Here is a 17500-nt window from a genome sequence, read left to right as displayed (position 1 = left end):
ACAGTCCAGTGGGTTTGACCTCCGATCCCTGTGAGTGCCCATCGATCTGTGGAACAAACCCTAATGCAGTCCTCACCATGACACTTATCTGATAACTTGATCCTGCACTTGCACTCTCAAAACACACACGCACACGCTTACGCACACGCACATGCACACGCACACGCACACGCACACGCATAAACATAAACACACAATCTCATACACAAGCAAACATAAACAAAGCAAACCTACATAATGATCGGTGACCATATTTATTGGACCTAATCTCTCTTTGTCTCTCGTTCTTTTTCATAAACACACACACACACTCATACACACACTGTTATGCAACCACAAAGTATGATCCTTTAAACCCAATATGATCTGTCAAAAGATCAGAAACTGACCTCTGGGGTTAACCAAGGTTAAACACACACATACACATTAGTATAACAGACCCTCTTTCATGCACACAGATACACTAACTGCACACACACACACACACACACACACACACTGACACACACACACTGACACACACACACACAAACACACACACACACACACAAACACACACACTGGTGTTTTAAAGCCACACTGGTGTTTCAAAGCCACAGTAAAAGCTGGTATGCTTCTTTTAACAACACATGAAACTCCACTTGAGTTTTTATGAGCTTGGAGTCTTACTGGTGCGTGGTGGGGCTGACGTTGATGCAGCGCGGGTGGCTCCCCGACTCAAACTTGCTGGCCAGCGTCACGTTGTTCCCGAACAGACAGTACCGGGGCATCTGCACGCCCACCACCCCCGCCAGCACGGAGCCCGTGTGGATCCCAATCCGGAGCTGAGGGATGGAGAGAAGGAGGGAGAGGTGGGAGAGAGAGAAAAGGAGACAGGAAATTGAGAAAAACGTCGAATGTAGTCCGATGATATCAGAATGATTTAGACTCAATATTAATATCTACCAGTTTTAAAAGGGATCTCTGCACCGCATTAATCTTTATGGAGGCGTATCTTGGTTGAGTGAACTTCGTTTGTCGGACCTGAGTTGGTGCGTTAGTGGTTATTGAAATCAACCTTTGCTTGCTAATGAAGTGTATCTAATTGCTGTTGTTTTTGGAAAGTATAGCGGGGCTGGCCGTGTCCAGGAAATGACAAATGCAAATGACACCGCGCTGATGCCATCTTTCCTCCCTCGCGTTAGGATAAATCCCTGTGATTGGTTTTACAGAAATAAAATGACTTTTGAGCTCAACAGCAGTGGTCTGAGCCTCATCTACTCTTTCAGCTTTTTAAAGTAAAGTAAATGTGTATTTCTCCCGGTGTTTTTAAGTCAGACTACTGTCAAGAAAGCAAATTCTCCCAGGGAGCATACCACTGAATGATTACACTTTCACTATGCATCACAATATTGCCAGTCATTTGGGGCCCTCTTGCTACAAGCCTCATGCCCCTCTTAGATATTTGTTCAAGCGCGGAGAGACTGTATAAGGGCCCACTACAGGTCCCCGCCCCCTCTGAAATGAGCTATCGGCTCTGTGCCTGGCCAGACCATCATGAATGTGTATACAGTCACATTAGGACTGCACATAAAGCATCTGCCTCACTCCGGAATAGGGAGCTCACTGAACCCCACCCAGCAGTCTTTAGTGCGGGGGGTGAACTACCGGGCGCCTGTGTCGGGGGCTGCTCTATCTCAGTGACCTGTTGTGGCACAGACGGTCTGTTCACGTTAACCAGGTGCCACGCTGGCTAGAAGCCTTAATGATCCACTTCAATAAAACGCCCAGCGAGAGAGGGATGCCAGCATATCACGCACGCCGTTGCCATGGTGACCACAGCATGGGTGCACATAGCGACAGGGGGAGGGAAGAGGGGGGGGGCGAGAGAGGGCTCTTGACTACGTGAAGAGTAACTTCAATGGAGCTCAGAGTTGTTACACAAATACACCTACTCAAACACATACATATTAGACAGCTACAGTCCTGAGTCTTAGGGTGAGTCAACACAAGGCTTTAAGGAGGGCTATTGAGTTGAAATAGTATATTTATCTAATCCTTCTTCTGTCTGAACACTACTGTCTAAGCAATCACAGATGTGCTTTTTTTATGTAGAGGATATAGTGATATAGTGAAAAAAAAGTCCTAATTAAACGTGATTATCCTACTATGAACTATGGTTACTGTGCATCAATTTGATTGTCCTGACACTGAGCGGGGAAATGTTCAGTTTGAAGTTCCCTGGCTGGACAACACAAAGGTTCCATCATTGTAAGAACACAACAAAGGTGGTGGTGCACTCCCTGCTGCTGTCACCTTAAAAGGTTCTGGATTTCAGTGACTGGCTCTACTAATATGAGGCATTAGACTCCTCTCTCGGGGAAGTTCCCCTACAAACAGATGATGGAAAGTACTCGCTAAGTTTCTATAGCTAAATCTCTGTGGGAGTAATGTCTGGGAGTATGCTCTACACAATGCTCTACACTCACAGAGAGATAGAGAGATCATTTAGGTTATGTGTTCAGCAGTGCTGTAGTGGTCCATGGAGAAGTGGGTATACTCTTTTTTTTTTAAGCAGCCCATACAGCACAGGATAAACGCCCTGTTTTGAGAAGTGGGTATACGCAATGCTGAATGAAAAATAAGTGGGTATACTCCGTATACCTGCGTATACCCTGGACTACACCACTGGTGTTCAGTAATTACAAGTCCAAAACTTTGCAGTTGTTGTGACTGCACTGTACTAAGTGTATCATCAAAGCATCCTCTATAGTTACTGAAAGCACAATAACACGCCTCAACAAACAGTCATCACAGCAGGTGTGTTTTAAAGTAACACTATGCAACAATTTGACACTTTTTGAGGTAGCCACTAGCAACTAGTTTTGATACCATCCTCAAATTAATTTTGATAGCATATGGTCATGTAAAGGACAGACAAACACCTGTGTCTTTCCCACTAGCCATCCAGGATATGCCCTATGTAGTTCTGTGTTCCGGGAACACCCTGCAAAAATGGAAGAAAAGCTTTCACAGCATGACATTGCCAGCTATACTGCCAATAGACACCAGTAAGTGTGTTGGCAAGCTTCTATCAGTGTCAGCTGGGCTGTTGGTGGTGTTTGCAAGGTTGTTTAATGCCTTTTAGGTAGTTAGCTCGCTAGTTTTGGAATACAAACTCCTTATTGCTGCTTTAACTCCTGGAAAACTGTGCTGTGGTTAAACTAGGAAGGCAACACAGACAGACAGAGTAGAAAGAATAGAGGGGGGGGGGGGGGGGGGGGGGGGTGAGGATGAGGGATACGTCACAAGGTCAACCATTGCTACACTCTCTGGAGCTAGCCAATCAGCATCACGCCATTCCCTGTGTATCTGAAATGAATCCACAATCGCAGCCTCAGCTCAAGCGGAGGGTATTCCAGAGCGTTTTTCCAAGAACCTGAAGGGCACAGTTCCGCCAGGCTCCGAGAGACAGGAGTAGCAGAAGGCTGGATTTGGAAAACTGACTGGATTTGTTCCATTACTTGCACAATACAATTTCATGGCCGCTGCACAGTGCGAGCCCCTCTTCACCCTGCCAAGCTGAATCATGAGTCTAGAAATACAACAGCGCACTATTGGCCGTATTAGATTATTACAACACAGAGCCAAAGCCAAAGACGGATTAAGGGAAGGGCAGGGTGGGTGGTTGCAGAATGTATCACAGCCCCCCCCCCCCACCCCAACGCCGAAAACTATATCCCTAAAGTTCACAGCACGGCAAAATACGCATCATTAAGTGCTATCTGCAGCGCTCTCTCTCTCACTATTATGCTTGCTCATCCAAAACAAAAGAACTTAACAGACTATCAAGGTGTGTGTGTGTGTGTGTGTGTGTCTGTGTGTGTGTGTGTGTGTGTGTGTGTGTGTGTGTGTGTGTGTGTGTGTGTGTGTGTGTGTGTGTGTGTGTGTGTGTGTGTGTGTGTGTGTGTGCGTGTGTGTGCGTTCGTGCGTGCGTGCGTGCGTGCGTGCGTGTGTGTGTGTGAAAGGGGGGAGTGTGTTCTTGAGGAGTGATTATCTCACTGAAGGGTTTTAAGAGGGGAGGTTTTAAATGGACTGGATCCCAATTTTCTTTCCCTTTCTGCTCCACTCTACTGCTTCCTCCTCTCCTCTTTGTGATGCACTAGTCTCATTATAGTGGTGTGCTGAATGTTCATCATATCAGTGGAATGAAAAAGACTCTGAATTTATAAAGTGCCACATCATCATAATCATCATCGTTGTCGTCATTATTATTATTATTGTTATTATTATTATTGTCAACCTTTCTCCACTCTCCCCTCTCCTCTCTGTGTAGAAAGAACAGAAAGAGCGTGAGAGAGAGAGAATTAGAGAGGAAAACAGAGATCAGGTCTGTGGGCCTTGGCTACAGATGACTGCAGTCTATTTCTGGAAAATGGGGTCAGTGAATTAATCATGACTGCAGGCAATTAGCAAAGAATAACATCAAAATGGAGTCCGTTCATTGTGCTTCTGTGTGTTTATACCGTATATATGTGTGTGTGTGTGTGTGTGTGTGTGTGTGTGTGTGTGTGTGTGTGTGGACACTAGCTGTAAACACGCCGAGAAATAGACCAATTCTGGAGGCAGTGAAGGAATTGGTTTGATTTGAGCAGATTAAAGAACAAAGAGCAGAAATCCAGGGCCAGGGCCCCAGTGGTCATCTTGAGGTCAGTAAGCCTCAGGACAGTTTAGAGTCAGAATTATAACACTCGCTGTTCATCTCAAATCTCCAGTCGAGGAATGCACACACAGACACTTAAGCACACATGTGGTGCTGGTCAGATCTCTGCTTTAACAGTGCCCTTTCTCTCTATGGTATGAAAGAGTGGAGTTCAGCTGATCTGTAAGGGAGTCCCTCCTCAAAACTGATGTTTGCATTTCAAAGGGGAATTTCCAGATGTACTCTGAGGAAGAAAGAATATCTTATGTATTTTAAGTGTTCCCGGTATGTGTGTGTTTTAATGAGAAAGAGAGGATTCAATAGAGAAAAATTGCTGCTGTTGAAAACAAACATCATTGATGTCACCTGACCCTGGCAAAGAGGGAAATTACACCTGTCTTGTCTAATTCTTCTAAATTCAGTTAAATGAAAAGAGCTCACACACTCACACACAAACGCACACCCACACTCACACCCACACCCACACCCACACCCACACCCACACCCACACCCACACCCACACCCACACTCACACTCACACCCACACCCACACCCACACCCACACCCGACACACACACACACACACACACACACACACACACCCACACCCACACTCACACCCACACCCACACCCCGACACACACACACACACACACACACACACACACACACACACACACACCCACCCACACCCACACCCACACCCACACCCACACCCACACCCACACCCACACCCACACCCCGACACACACACACACACACACACACACACACACACACACAGTGGTGTAATAGTCATCGTGAATACTGGACAGTCTCTTTACCATTTCAACATGCAAAAGAAGCCCAGCAATGAAAGCCACAGACAAGCAGCAAATGTCAACGCGTAAAGAAGGGGCTGAAATAAAGAAAAAAGAAAGGAGACATTGGAGCCTGAGGGTTCAAAATGGTTTGCTTTTTAAATAAACATATTGTTCAGGCATCAGTCTCCAAGAGTGTGTAGTACCTCAGATGAGATGGAGCAACACCGCGGTAAGCTTGACGTTAGCTCATAGGCTACGCTACTGTGTTCAGTTAAATTGCTGTAACTTGTGGTTACAAAATGACCCTGATAGGTTAGGCTACTCGTTGCTACTTAGTCTAAGCCATGTTGATGAAAGGTTACAAAATATGCTTTGGTCTGTGCCTACTGAAATATGTCCTGGGGTAGACATAGGGTACTCTCCATTGTATAAGCCTTTGGATACGTTCAAAATCACATCAACAATATATCATTACCAGCAAGGACTAGGGTATTAAGTCTACAGGAATATATCCTTAAAGAGACTGTAATCCTGTGCATTTATATTCCTTTTTTCACTTACATTCATGTGAAAATAAAAACCATAACAACAACCACAACATTAACATGTTTGTCATTATTCGGTACATCTACCACGCCTGCCCAAATAATTTTGGGACAGCCTTTAATATTCATGCTCAGGCTGGGCCCACTGTGTACACGGTGAGTCGTGAGAGGGAGGAGAGGAGAGGGAGGAGAGGAGAGTAGGCCTGAGAGAAAGAAAAAGAGCCAGAAGAGTAAACAGCCTACATGAGAGTGGAATGGAGTGTAGTAGAAGAGAAGAATAGAGGATATGAAACCGATGAGGACATGAGGTGGAATCAGGAGAGTTCATATAATTACATTAACCCTCCCTCCCTCCCTCCCTCCCTCCCTCCCCCATAACTGCCGTACATCAGCTCCACTTACTACCTGCAGTGCTGCTCATGGGTAGCCTTGTAGGAAGGTTATACTCACCAAAAGCTTGTCCACCTCTTCCTCTCTGCTGTCTCTGATCTAATTCCAGTTCCTAGGACGCCTAGGATACTCTAGAGTCTAGGTTATTGAGCATCCCCCGTAGCTATGTGTCTACTCGACTACGTGTAACCACAGGAATATGAGAAACAACAGGCTCCCACCACCAACCCCTCTGGGCAGGGGCGGAGTGGTCATCGGGAGCACCGTGATTTTTCCCGGTCGGCCGGTAGGCCAATAATCTTTCGAGAACCAGCCTTTGCAGCCGTCGCATCAAATTCATGAGCGGCCCATCGAATTTGATTATATGTCGAATCCTGGTCCCGGGAGAATCTCTAAGTTCTCCGTGAGTTACAAGATTGAGCAGTCCAACCACGATTTATAGCACTATTTGTCTCTGTACATCACACCTATGGTGTGTGTCAAACTCACTCCCATCAATCCAACCTTCTGATTTTTGTTTAGCCTCCTATATTGATGTAATTCTTTTTATTCAGACGCTCCATTACTTTCATGACCACAAATATAAATTGGCCAGCGATTTAATTCGTTTTTTTGGGGGGAATGTAGAATAGTCGGAGCAAAGCATCATGGGAAATGCGTATCGTTCTGCCTTTATCAAGTGAACCTAGGGAGATAAATTAGGGGCTATCAGGGAGAGAGAGCAGGTGAAGCGGACCTGATGGAGGGACATAAGAGAAAGGATAAAGGAGGGGGCAAAAAGGCCAGACTGAAAAAGAGGCGGATGCTGGAGGAAAGTGCATCAAAATGTACAAGAATTACGGATTTATTCAACCAGCCGTCAACTAGGTGCGTGAGTTGACAGGACACATTGTTGCGAATTAGCATAACATTTGAGCCAATACGGGACGCGATTTGTTCCGTATTTCCATAAGTATATACAAATACACTGTCACTGTCACTGTCATGTCTGTCACCCACACATCAACTCTAAATCTAACAATAATGATCAAAAGCCGCCCGTTTGTTTCTGTAGTTGATATATGGGAGGTGGAGGGGATGCGGGTTGGGCCAGTTGTGGGCACGTTATGGGCCGGTGGTGGGCCGGTGCAGTCAGAATTGTCCCGTTGTTTTTTTTGTCCCACTCCGCCCCTGCCTCTGGGCTTCACCAAACACAGCAGTCAATGCACACATCACCTGATCGCTACATACCTTTACATTCACTGGTGACCTCTCAACAACATCGCATGACTACAGTACATCACAGAGGGAGGAGCACACACACACACACACACACACACACACACACACACACACACACACACACCATCACACAAGAACTTCGATGTCACTATAGCAGAGAAATACATAGCTAATACATCCTACAATACCCTTGGAATGATTCACGCAGCCTGTCGTCATGCCGACAGCATTTCCATTTGTGAAGTTCACTCACACCAGAGTGCACACACTCAACAATAACACTAATAACAACACAGAATGGCTCACTGTTCCAGACCTGGACTCGTAGGTGACGAAAAAAATATTATTTATGGAGATTCTGGCATTTAGGCAACTCTCTCATCCAAAACCACAGGTTTGAAAAAGGATTCATGATTTGATCTTGTCCATAATTTGAGGCCTTGCGCTTGTCTGTGCCAGCAGGCTGCATACCTTATAAGCTATGATATATAACACTTATATGCTTACACAGAACCTGGATAGCCTCTTGATAAGGCTCTCTCTTCATGACTCTCTGGGTTTCATCACTATCTGAATAGCCTGTGTGTTCATCGCATGAGCTAGACAATCCATGTGCTTTCATTCTCTTTCTTTCTCTCTCTCTCTCTCTCTCTCTCTCGTGCTCTCTCTCTCTCTCTCTCTCTCCTCATTTTATCTCTCTCCTTGTCCTCCTCATTCTCTCCCTCTCTCTCTCTCTTATTATGTGTGCATCCCTGGGGTCAGAGCTGAGAGGAAGCTGGTGCTGTTTCACTGGTATTGGCACATCACAGTGGTGGGTGCAGGACACAGCTGCCACGGATCATGCTGTGATATTACACTCGCATGCACATATGCAAATACTCAACATGGGCTGCTCTGCCCCAGCTAAATATCAAGAGGGAGCGGAGAGGACAGGGCAGAGAGAGAGAGAGAGAGAGAGAGAGAGTGAAGAGAAAAAGAGAGGGAAAGGCTAGATAGAGAGATGCGTGTGTTTTTTAATGGCCTGTGGCAACTTCAGTTTGATAAAGGTTAATGTTATCCACAGCAGCGTGACAAGTTTGGCTTTTACAAGTACCAAAACCATTAGGCTGTTGAGGATGAAAAAAAAAACATGTGGGCTTAGTTGTGAGAACCCTTTATGTACATACTGTATGTGTGCATAGATATGCACATGCTTTACTGGTTTATACAAATAGCAGAGATAGGCAGGACTGTAAAGTATGACTGTGATGTTGATTTCTGTCACAATGAAAGCCGCAGAGAGTAATAACGTCGTCGCACATGCTGTTTAGTGTAGCGCCATTCTATGGAAACCCCTTATCAGATAGAGTTCATGAGTAAATGCTTAAACCCACACACATACGTACTGTGTGCTACACGCCCTGATACTGCTATCTGCCTGTGAGACTGGAGACTAGAGCCAATGATCAGATGTTAGATAGGTGACATCTGTGATGTCTCTCTCTGAGTGTGTGTGTGTGTGTGTGTGTGCCTGTCTGTAAAACAGGATGTGTTTTTGTCTAACATACACAACCCCCAGCAGAGCAGCTGGAGACATTCTTAGTCACCCCCCCCCCCCCCCTTCCAGCCCACTGCTCAAAGGGACACTCAGACTTAACCCCACTACACATCAGCCAAATGGGTGACTCACTTCCTACATCATGCAGAGAGACGGAGAGAGAGAAGGAGAGAGAGAAGGAGAGAGAGAAGGAGGGAGAGAAGGAGGGAGAGATGTGTTCTGCTCTGCTCTGTTCTGATCTCTGTCCCCCCCCCCCCCCCCCCCCCCCATAGAGATATTTTTGGAGTACACGTTTTTCCTCTCTGTAGGGCGTGCTCTGTGCCCAGTGAGCAAACTCTGACTCTCCGCTGTCCTTCAAAGCCCCCCCAAAAGTAAACAACATCAACTTCATATCCTTTAAACACCCCCAGTCCTCTTCTCTTCATCCTTAAGGTAAGCTCACCTAATACCTCCACTCTAACGATCATCTATGTGCTGAGGAGGAATTGAAAAAAAAAAACTTCCAATCAATTATAAAGCAATAGCGAAGGGCTACGTGAGGATTCTTTTTATCACCATGGCAACTGTGTTCCGTGTTCCGTCCCCCCATTGTGCTGCCACACGCGCAGCCCCCCCACCGCCACGCAGCGAGCCTCCTCACGAGGTGACAATCACTCCAGTTAAGCCCGGCCGCAGTTCTCTCTCTCTTTCTCTCTCTCTCTTTCTCTCTCTCTCTCTCTCTCTCTTTCTTTCACTCTCTTTCTCTCTCTCTCTCTCTCCCTCTCTCTCTCTCTCTCTCTCTCTCTCGTTCTCTGCCAAGGGACTCCATTGTGCCCGTCTATTAATTACACCAGGTGATGTTTTAGCCCCGTCATTCCACAGGTGTTGGGAGCATGTTTTGCGTTATTGAACACAAGGAAGAAAAGAAAAGACACAAAAAAGAAGAGAGGGGAGTTAAATGGAACCATCTTGTGTTGTCATCATAGAGGGGGGTGGGGGGGGGGGGGGGGGGGGGGGCTGACAGCTCAGTAAGGCTCTGCTCTTGAATTGACGGCTGTCAGCTGATGAGAGTGAGGTGTGTCTGTAAGTCACTGACAGTGTCTCAGCTGAGAGGAGGTGTATATGCATCTGCAGTATATCTCTATTCTGTACTCTCTCTCACACATCTCTATTCTGTACTCTCTCTTACACATCTCTGTTCTGTTCTCTCTTTCACACATCTTTATTCTCTACTCTTTCTCACACATGTTTATTTTCTACTCTATATATTTTGTCTGTCTGTATTCCCCTGTTATAAGACATAGTTATGGCTTTTTTCACTCAAGAATAGGCATGTGTGTGGGTGCATGTGCGTGCGTGCGTGCGTGCGTGCGCGCGTGTGTATGCGTGCGTGCGTGCGTGCGTGCGTTTGTGTGTGTAGTGAATAGCCCTAGAGGGGTTGAGGTACAGGACATTCTTTTTGCCCAGTCCCCATTAGTGTGCACTTGACCTCTACTTCCTTGTTTAACCTCCTCCTCACGATTTCTTTCTTCATTATCTTCCTCCCTTGCTCTATTCCACTCATCTCTCTCACCCTCTCCCTCTCTCCCATCCTCTCCCTCTCTCCTCTATCCCTTTCCCCCACCATCTCCTCTTTGTCAACCTCTCCCTCTCTCTCACCCTCTCTCTCCCACCCTCTCTCTCTCTCCCGCCCTCTCCCTCTCTCCCATCCTCTCTCTCTCTACCCTATCCCTTTCCCCCACCATCTCCCTCTATGTCAACCTCTCCCTCTCTCTCACCCTCTCTCTCACCCTCTCTCTCTCTCACACACACACACACACACACACACACACACACACACACACACAGAGTCTCTGTCACACATACAGTCTCTCAGACACATGACTGAAGTCTCATGATGGTATTTTAACACCATACACACATTTTCACACATGAACAGTTTAACTGAAAAACACACACATTCACACACATTCATACATGCACATACCCGAGCTCCAACAATTACACACATAAGCTCTTGCTCTCTTTCACACACACACACAGAGATAGTGTGTGTGTGAGAGAGAGAGACACACACATGCACACATTTACAGTCAGGACAGGTTCAACCCACAGAAGAGAGCGTGGCTTTGGGAAGGGGTAAGGGAAAAGAGTAAGAGTAAGGGATCTGGGCACATACTGTATATATATAGAGAGAGAGACAGAGAAAGAGAAAGAGAGAGAGAGAGAGAGGGAAAGAGAGAGAGAGAAAGAAAGAGAGAGAGTGAGAGAGAGAGAGAAAGAAAGAGAGAAATGACAGATGAGGGGGGGAAGTTCACATGAGGCTGACAGGAGTGGCCTGTGAGGAGCATCAGCAACAATTACAAAGACAGTGAGAACGAGAGAGAGAGAGAGAGAGAGAAAGAACGCGAGAGAGAGAGAAAGAAAGAGAGAGAGTGAGAGAGAAAGAAAGAGAGAGAGTGAGAACGAGACAAGCTGCAGAGAATGAGAGAGAAAACCAGTGAGAGAAAAAGAGAGACAGGAGGATTGGCCCACAGAAACGGGGGAGTGTGAAAACGAATGTGTGAATGTATCTCCGAGACGACGCGCTGCATGGTAACGGCGCTGGAGACAAGCACGGCAGCAGCTCCCGCCACTCGCTCGCACATAAGCCACCCTTACACACAGCTCTCTCAACTCTCTTCTCATACAGTCACATTCTCTCAACAGTGTGTGTGTGTGTGTGTGTGTGTGTGTGTGTGTGTGTGTGTGTGTGTGTGTCTATGTGTGTGTGCATTTCACTGAAGGCGTCAATGAAACATCAGTAGCAGGAAAGTTTACAAAGAAAACTGAGAAGGGGTGGAAACTATCATCCATTAAGGATCCATTTGAAATGGTTGACTAAATCATTGAATGAGGCAAGAAATCAGTGTCAGATGCAGTCTGTTCCTCCCTGATATCACTGAGCTCTGCTCTTATGAAAGTGTTCCTTACAACTCCCCCCCCCCCAACACACACACACAAACACACACATACGCGCACACACACACACACACACACACACACACAAACATATATTAACACATTCAGCCCGTCAACAGCAAAAAGAACATTCTGAGTAGGGATTCAGTCACACATGCACAAACGCAAACTTGCAAAGCAGTGTGACTGTTTCTCTCAAATGCACCCGGCATTGACTGATCTGCTCCCAAAACAACACAAGTTCACGAAATGATGATTAATTACCAAAATCTGCTAAATTAATCAGTTGACGTCTGACGAAGGCAAACGAAACGGTGAGCCTTCACAAACACTAATTCATCAGCAACGCTCTACTAAATCATTTAAAGCCACAACAAATCACACGCCAGGCGCAGTGTGTGCTTCAGTGATCTCTGTCGGATGCTGCTTAATGTGGAGGCCTTTTGTGAAATAAATCATTATGGGCAGCGTTCAGCATCATAGGGTGTAATTCTCCTGTCAAAGAGTGTGAGAGCACACACACACACACACACACACACACACACACACACACACACACACACACACACACTCCATCTCTCCAGGTAAGGATGAGAGCATTCTGAGATGTGTGTTTTTTAGCCACACACACACACACACGACTCCTCACTGAAATCCTCAAACCACTTTCCAGATATGGAGCTGGAGGCTAGCTCACACAGATCCCAGGTCCCTGTGTTGTGCTTTTCTTGTGGTTCCTTTGTGGCTGCTCACGGTGCTAACTTTACAGGGCTTTGGACCTCAGATCTTTAAGCACTTTGAACGCTGTGGTGAACTTGAAGCAGAATTAGAGGAAGCGAAATTTAAACTAAAATATTGAAAGAAAATGTTTTTAAATACAAAAAAAGAAAGCAATATAGTAATATATTAACTTCACGCAAAAATATAAGCAGGCAGAGTTAGCATAGTGATGCCCAGTCTGGACCTGGTAGATGTCGAGCTGGATCTCTGGTGATCTTTTCTGATCTGTGCGCCATCCTAAGACAGACAGTGGACGTATACCCAAACCTTCACAAAATAATTAACGTTCTAGGCTAATTGATGATGCCTATCTTGACTGCTTTGGTGGAAAGGTCGTTAAGCTGCTTGAGGGACATACCTGAGGAACAATATGAAAGAGACACCATTGACTGGATTGCCTCTAATGAGTATTCTTCAAATCTTTAAAAACGGATCCGGAGATAATTTGGGGGGAGTTCGGGGCAGCATGGACAAGTTAATTTTTCATTTTAAAATAGAGTTTAATTATTTTGATGAGAGCGTAAATATGTTAAACCAGGGTTAGGCTATGTTCTGGTACATGATGAGCTAGCAACCAAAAAATACATTTTCTTCAGTATTCTGATTGACGTTTATCCTTTCTTTCAAGATATGCATTTCAAATCTGTGGATGCTAGTCTTCTGGCACTGGGTTCAGCTATAGCAAGCTGGCTTGCTGGCAGTTGAGTGATCCAATAAAGAAAAAAATGTGTTTATGACAATGTAGACCTATATTCTCAAAAACCAAAAATGGCAGCCAAATTATGGAGCAGTCATTTAAACTATAACCATAAAGTAGGCAAAGCTAACGTTCCAATCAACCGATTTCTTTCAAAATATGTTTCTCAGTGCAGTCTTTGTGACACTAGCCCCCGCTCCATGCACTCTTATTCACTGCTGTTTATGTCAATAGTTGGTTTCCCTATGTTTACTGAAAATGAGCTGCTGCCACTTAGGCTGTGCATAGCACAACTTTTTCTGAGTGTGTGTACTATGAACAAGAATCCTGTGGGCGCCCCTGGACCATGGTATGCATTCACAGAGATTTTATTATACAGTCGTGTGCTGAATGTGCCAAGATGTGCACCTCACATGAGTCCCCTGGCCTTTATGATAGTCAGGGTAGCTCAGGTGGCACCAAGCGCCTCTGCTCACCTTAATGGATTTGCCGTCGGGTGTCAGCACCTCTTCCGACAGCTCCATCATCTTCAGAGCCATGAGTGCGATTGGCCGAGCATGGCTGTCACTCTTGCGGTGGAGACCACCCGCCACGCAGTAGGCGTCGCCTATCGTCTCAATCTAGAGGGGAAGAAGTGAGAGATCAGGGGAGGAAAAAGAACCAGAAGAAGAAGTGGGGACTCAATCATGTTCCCCCAGTGTACACACAAACTGATCAGGGGAAGAGTGATGGCATATTTGACTATAAGCATTTAACATCAAGATGAACACATACAGTAGACACCCACTTTCATAAGTATGCATTGGAGAAGAGGAGACGTATAAATTATGTTATCATCTATTACATATGCACACACGGATAATGGAATAGATTTTTTTTTTTAAACACAAAAGTACACGCATAAATCCAGCTTGCTTAGGGATAGGGGAAAAATCTTTGTAGACATATGAACGATAAGATCATGGTACATTATAGCACTACATGTCTAAACCAAGTAGGATCATCTTGTAACAGACTAAGGCACACATAGTGACATTCAGCACACATGATGCTGTAAGTACATTCAAGCAAAAGGTTAATGAGGGAAATTAGCTGCTAATCCGTGTAAAATAAGGGACCAAATTACATACAGCTATAAGGGTAAGCACACAGGACAGGAGAGAGGCACATGGTGTTTGTGTGGAAGAGAGAGAGGGACAGTGTGAGAGAGAGAGAGGAAGGGAGAAAGTAAAGGGAGAGAGAGAAGATGCGTGTGTGTAAAAGAGAAAGCCTTGAAGTGAGAGATAGAGAGAGATGGGGAGGGATAGAGGTAGAATGTGTCCCTATGTCCCATGTTTCTCTGTGCTGAGTCAACTCTCGCTCCCACCCCCACCCCAGTCATACAGGCTGAGTGGTCTGTGTTAATGGCCCCACCGGCGACTACAGTCACTTTGGCATGCCAGATTATTGACACACGCTTGTTAAGTGCGATTACCCTGCTCATTTGTCAGGCCGTATTTTTCCACCGCCCGGGGAAAACACAAGCTGTACAAAAAAAAAAAATGAAAAAATACAGTGCTAACATGCTAACGCACTAGCACGATTCAGAGTCAGAGGGATGGGGAGGCATCAAACAAACACTTTCATACACACTCTTTCAAACTCACAGACAGAGACACACGTAAACAAACACACACACAGAGACACGAACACAGAAACCCATACAAACACACACAGGGAATGTAGAAGCATTCAGACTATTAGGTTTGAGGAGTTGGGTCCAAGCAAGGCTGTGGAAATATAAGCATACAAAAAACTTTCATTCAATGCAGATGTATGTTTTTGCATATGCTTCAAACATTCAAATGCATTTCTATATTTTTGTAATGTGCAAACATGGCTATCTTTCTGATGTGTGTGTGGACACATGAGGGTGTGCGTTGGTGTATGATATTTGTTTGTCTACTGGAGCCCTGTGAACGTATCTTGCACTGATAGTCAAAGCATGTGTTTGCATTTTTGTACACAACACATACATATATACTGTATGTATATAACCATGTGTGTGTGTGTGTGTGTGTGTGTGTGTGTGTGTGTGTGTGTGTGTGTGTGTGTGTGTGTGTGTGTGTGTGTGAGCTGGTCCTCTTGTTGATGTCCAGGGTCATGCAAACACATTTACAGCAAAACCATTTACAACCCTTTAAGAAAATTGATGACAACCATGACAACATGTGTTTTGTTTGTGTGTGTGTGTGTGTGTGTGTGTGTGTGTGTGTGTGTGTGTGTGTGTGTGTGTGTATGTGTGTGTGGGTGTGTGTGTGTGTGTGTATGAGCGTGTCTGTTTCCATGCACGAGAGCCACCCCTCACCTTGTACACGTCCAGAATCCCGCACTGGTAGTCGAAGCGCGTGTACAGCTCGTTGAGCATGCTGATGACCTGCATGGGCGTGCACTGCGCGCACACGGCCGTGAAGCCCACGATGTCCGAGAAGAGCATGGTGACGTCGTCGAACTTCTTGGCGCCGACGGGCAGGCCCTGCCACAGGCGCTGCGCCACGTCGCCGGGGAAGATGGAGTAGAGCAGGTCCACGGTGCGCCGCTTCTCCTCCTCCAGGGCCTGGTGCGTGCGCTCCAGCGTGGCCTTCAGCTTGTCCATGCGCTTCTTCAGGCCGTCCTGGGCCCGCGCCTGCTCGCCCACCAGGATGACGTCGCGCGTGGCGTCGTGGATGGGGATGTCGGACAGGTAGAGGCCGCGGCCCATCAGCTCCTCCAGCTTGTCCACGCGCGGTGAGCCCAGGAACATGAGCGAGCGCGACTCCGGCACGTGGATCATCTGGCCCTTGATCTCCATCACCTAGAAAGAGGGATTGAGGGAGAGATTGAGGGAGAGAGAGGGGGATTGAGGGAGAGAGAGAGGGAGAGAGAGAGGGAGAGAGGGAGAAATAGGGAGAGAGAGGGAGAGAGAGAGAATCACACTCTGTTCATGGAGGAATACCAAATGCTCATTATTACATATTTAAGGGTGCACACTTCTTGAGCGTTATTGATGTCCATAATTGACAAGCAGAGAAGAAGAGGCTGTTGTAAGGTTAGATAGTGCATGCCCATCATAAGGAGCACAGAGGATGAACGATGATAAAATGTTAGCTTGTAAATGATAGGGGCCACACAATTGTCATCCGGGTCCGCATTTCACAGTCAGATTTATTCAATACTGATTTCCTGGTCAATGAGAACATTTATTTTCTATAGGTACGCTGGTTCGCAATAGACGGAACTTGTGACTTTCCAGATACTTCTGCCAATCTTTGCCAAAGCAGTGGAGCCCAGAGAGAGAGAGAGCTAACAATGCAGAAAAGAAAAGAGAAAGAAAAAGGGGAATCACAGAGAGAGAGAGAGGCAGAAAGAGGTAGAGAGAAAGAAAGAAAAATACAATTAGGAGTCTTCTCATTTTGAGCTCCCAAAATGCAAAATGTGTTTGGGATGGAGAGCTGTGTGTGTGTGTGTGTGTGTGTGTGTGTGTGTGTGTGTGTGTGTGTGTGTGTGTGTGTGTGTGTGTGTGAGAGAGAGATGAGTCCGTGTGCCCTGCTTTGTTGATATTCAGGCGGTTATGTCAAACAGATATCGGTGAGCATGCAAGCCAGCACAGACACACAGACACAGACACAGACACAGACACAGACACAGACACAGACACAGACACAGACACACACACACACACACACACACACACACACACACACACACACACACACACACACACACACACACACACATGCACAGACACACAGACTGCGGTTCTGTTTGGGTCAGTCACTCAAACGTGTGCAGTCAACTGTGACTGTTTGGGCACTGCTTCACTCTCTCCCCTTTTCACTCTCTAAAAACCTTCCCCCTGCATCTGCAGTGCGCTCATAACCTAGAGTT

The 17500-nt window shown here is 46.1% G+C and overlaps 1 protein-coding gene across 1 annotated transcript in view; it reads right to left on the bottom strand.

Annotated features, from left to right (window-relative positions):
* gucy1a2 (guanylate cyclase 1, soluble, alpha 2) overlaps positions 1-17500 on the bottom strand; it is a gene marked incomplete at both ends in the record, with an annotated part of 49823 nt that overhangs the window by 4572 nt on the left and 27751 nt on the right. The window contains 3 exons of the mRNA XM_080844656.1: positions 670-824; positions 14071-14214; positions 15942-16427. Of these exons, the coding sequence (XP_080700782.1) occupies positions 670-824; positions 14071-14214; positions 15942-16427 (785 nt within the window). The remainder of the gene's footprint in view (positions 1-669; positions 825-14070; positions 14215-15941; positions 16428-17500) is intronic.

The sequence above is a fragment of the Sprattus sprattus genome (assembly GCF_963457725.1).
Source record: "Sprattus sprattus genome assembly, chromosome: 9".
NCBI lineage: Eukaryota > Metazoa > Chordata > Actinopteri > Clupeiformes > Clupeidae > Sprattus > Sprattus sprattus.
This window is presented reverse-complemented; position numbering and strand designations above follow the sequence as displayed.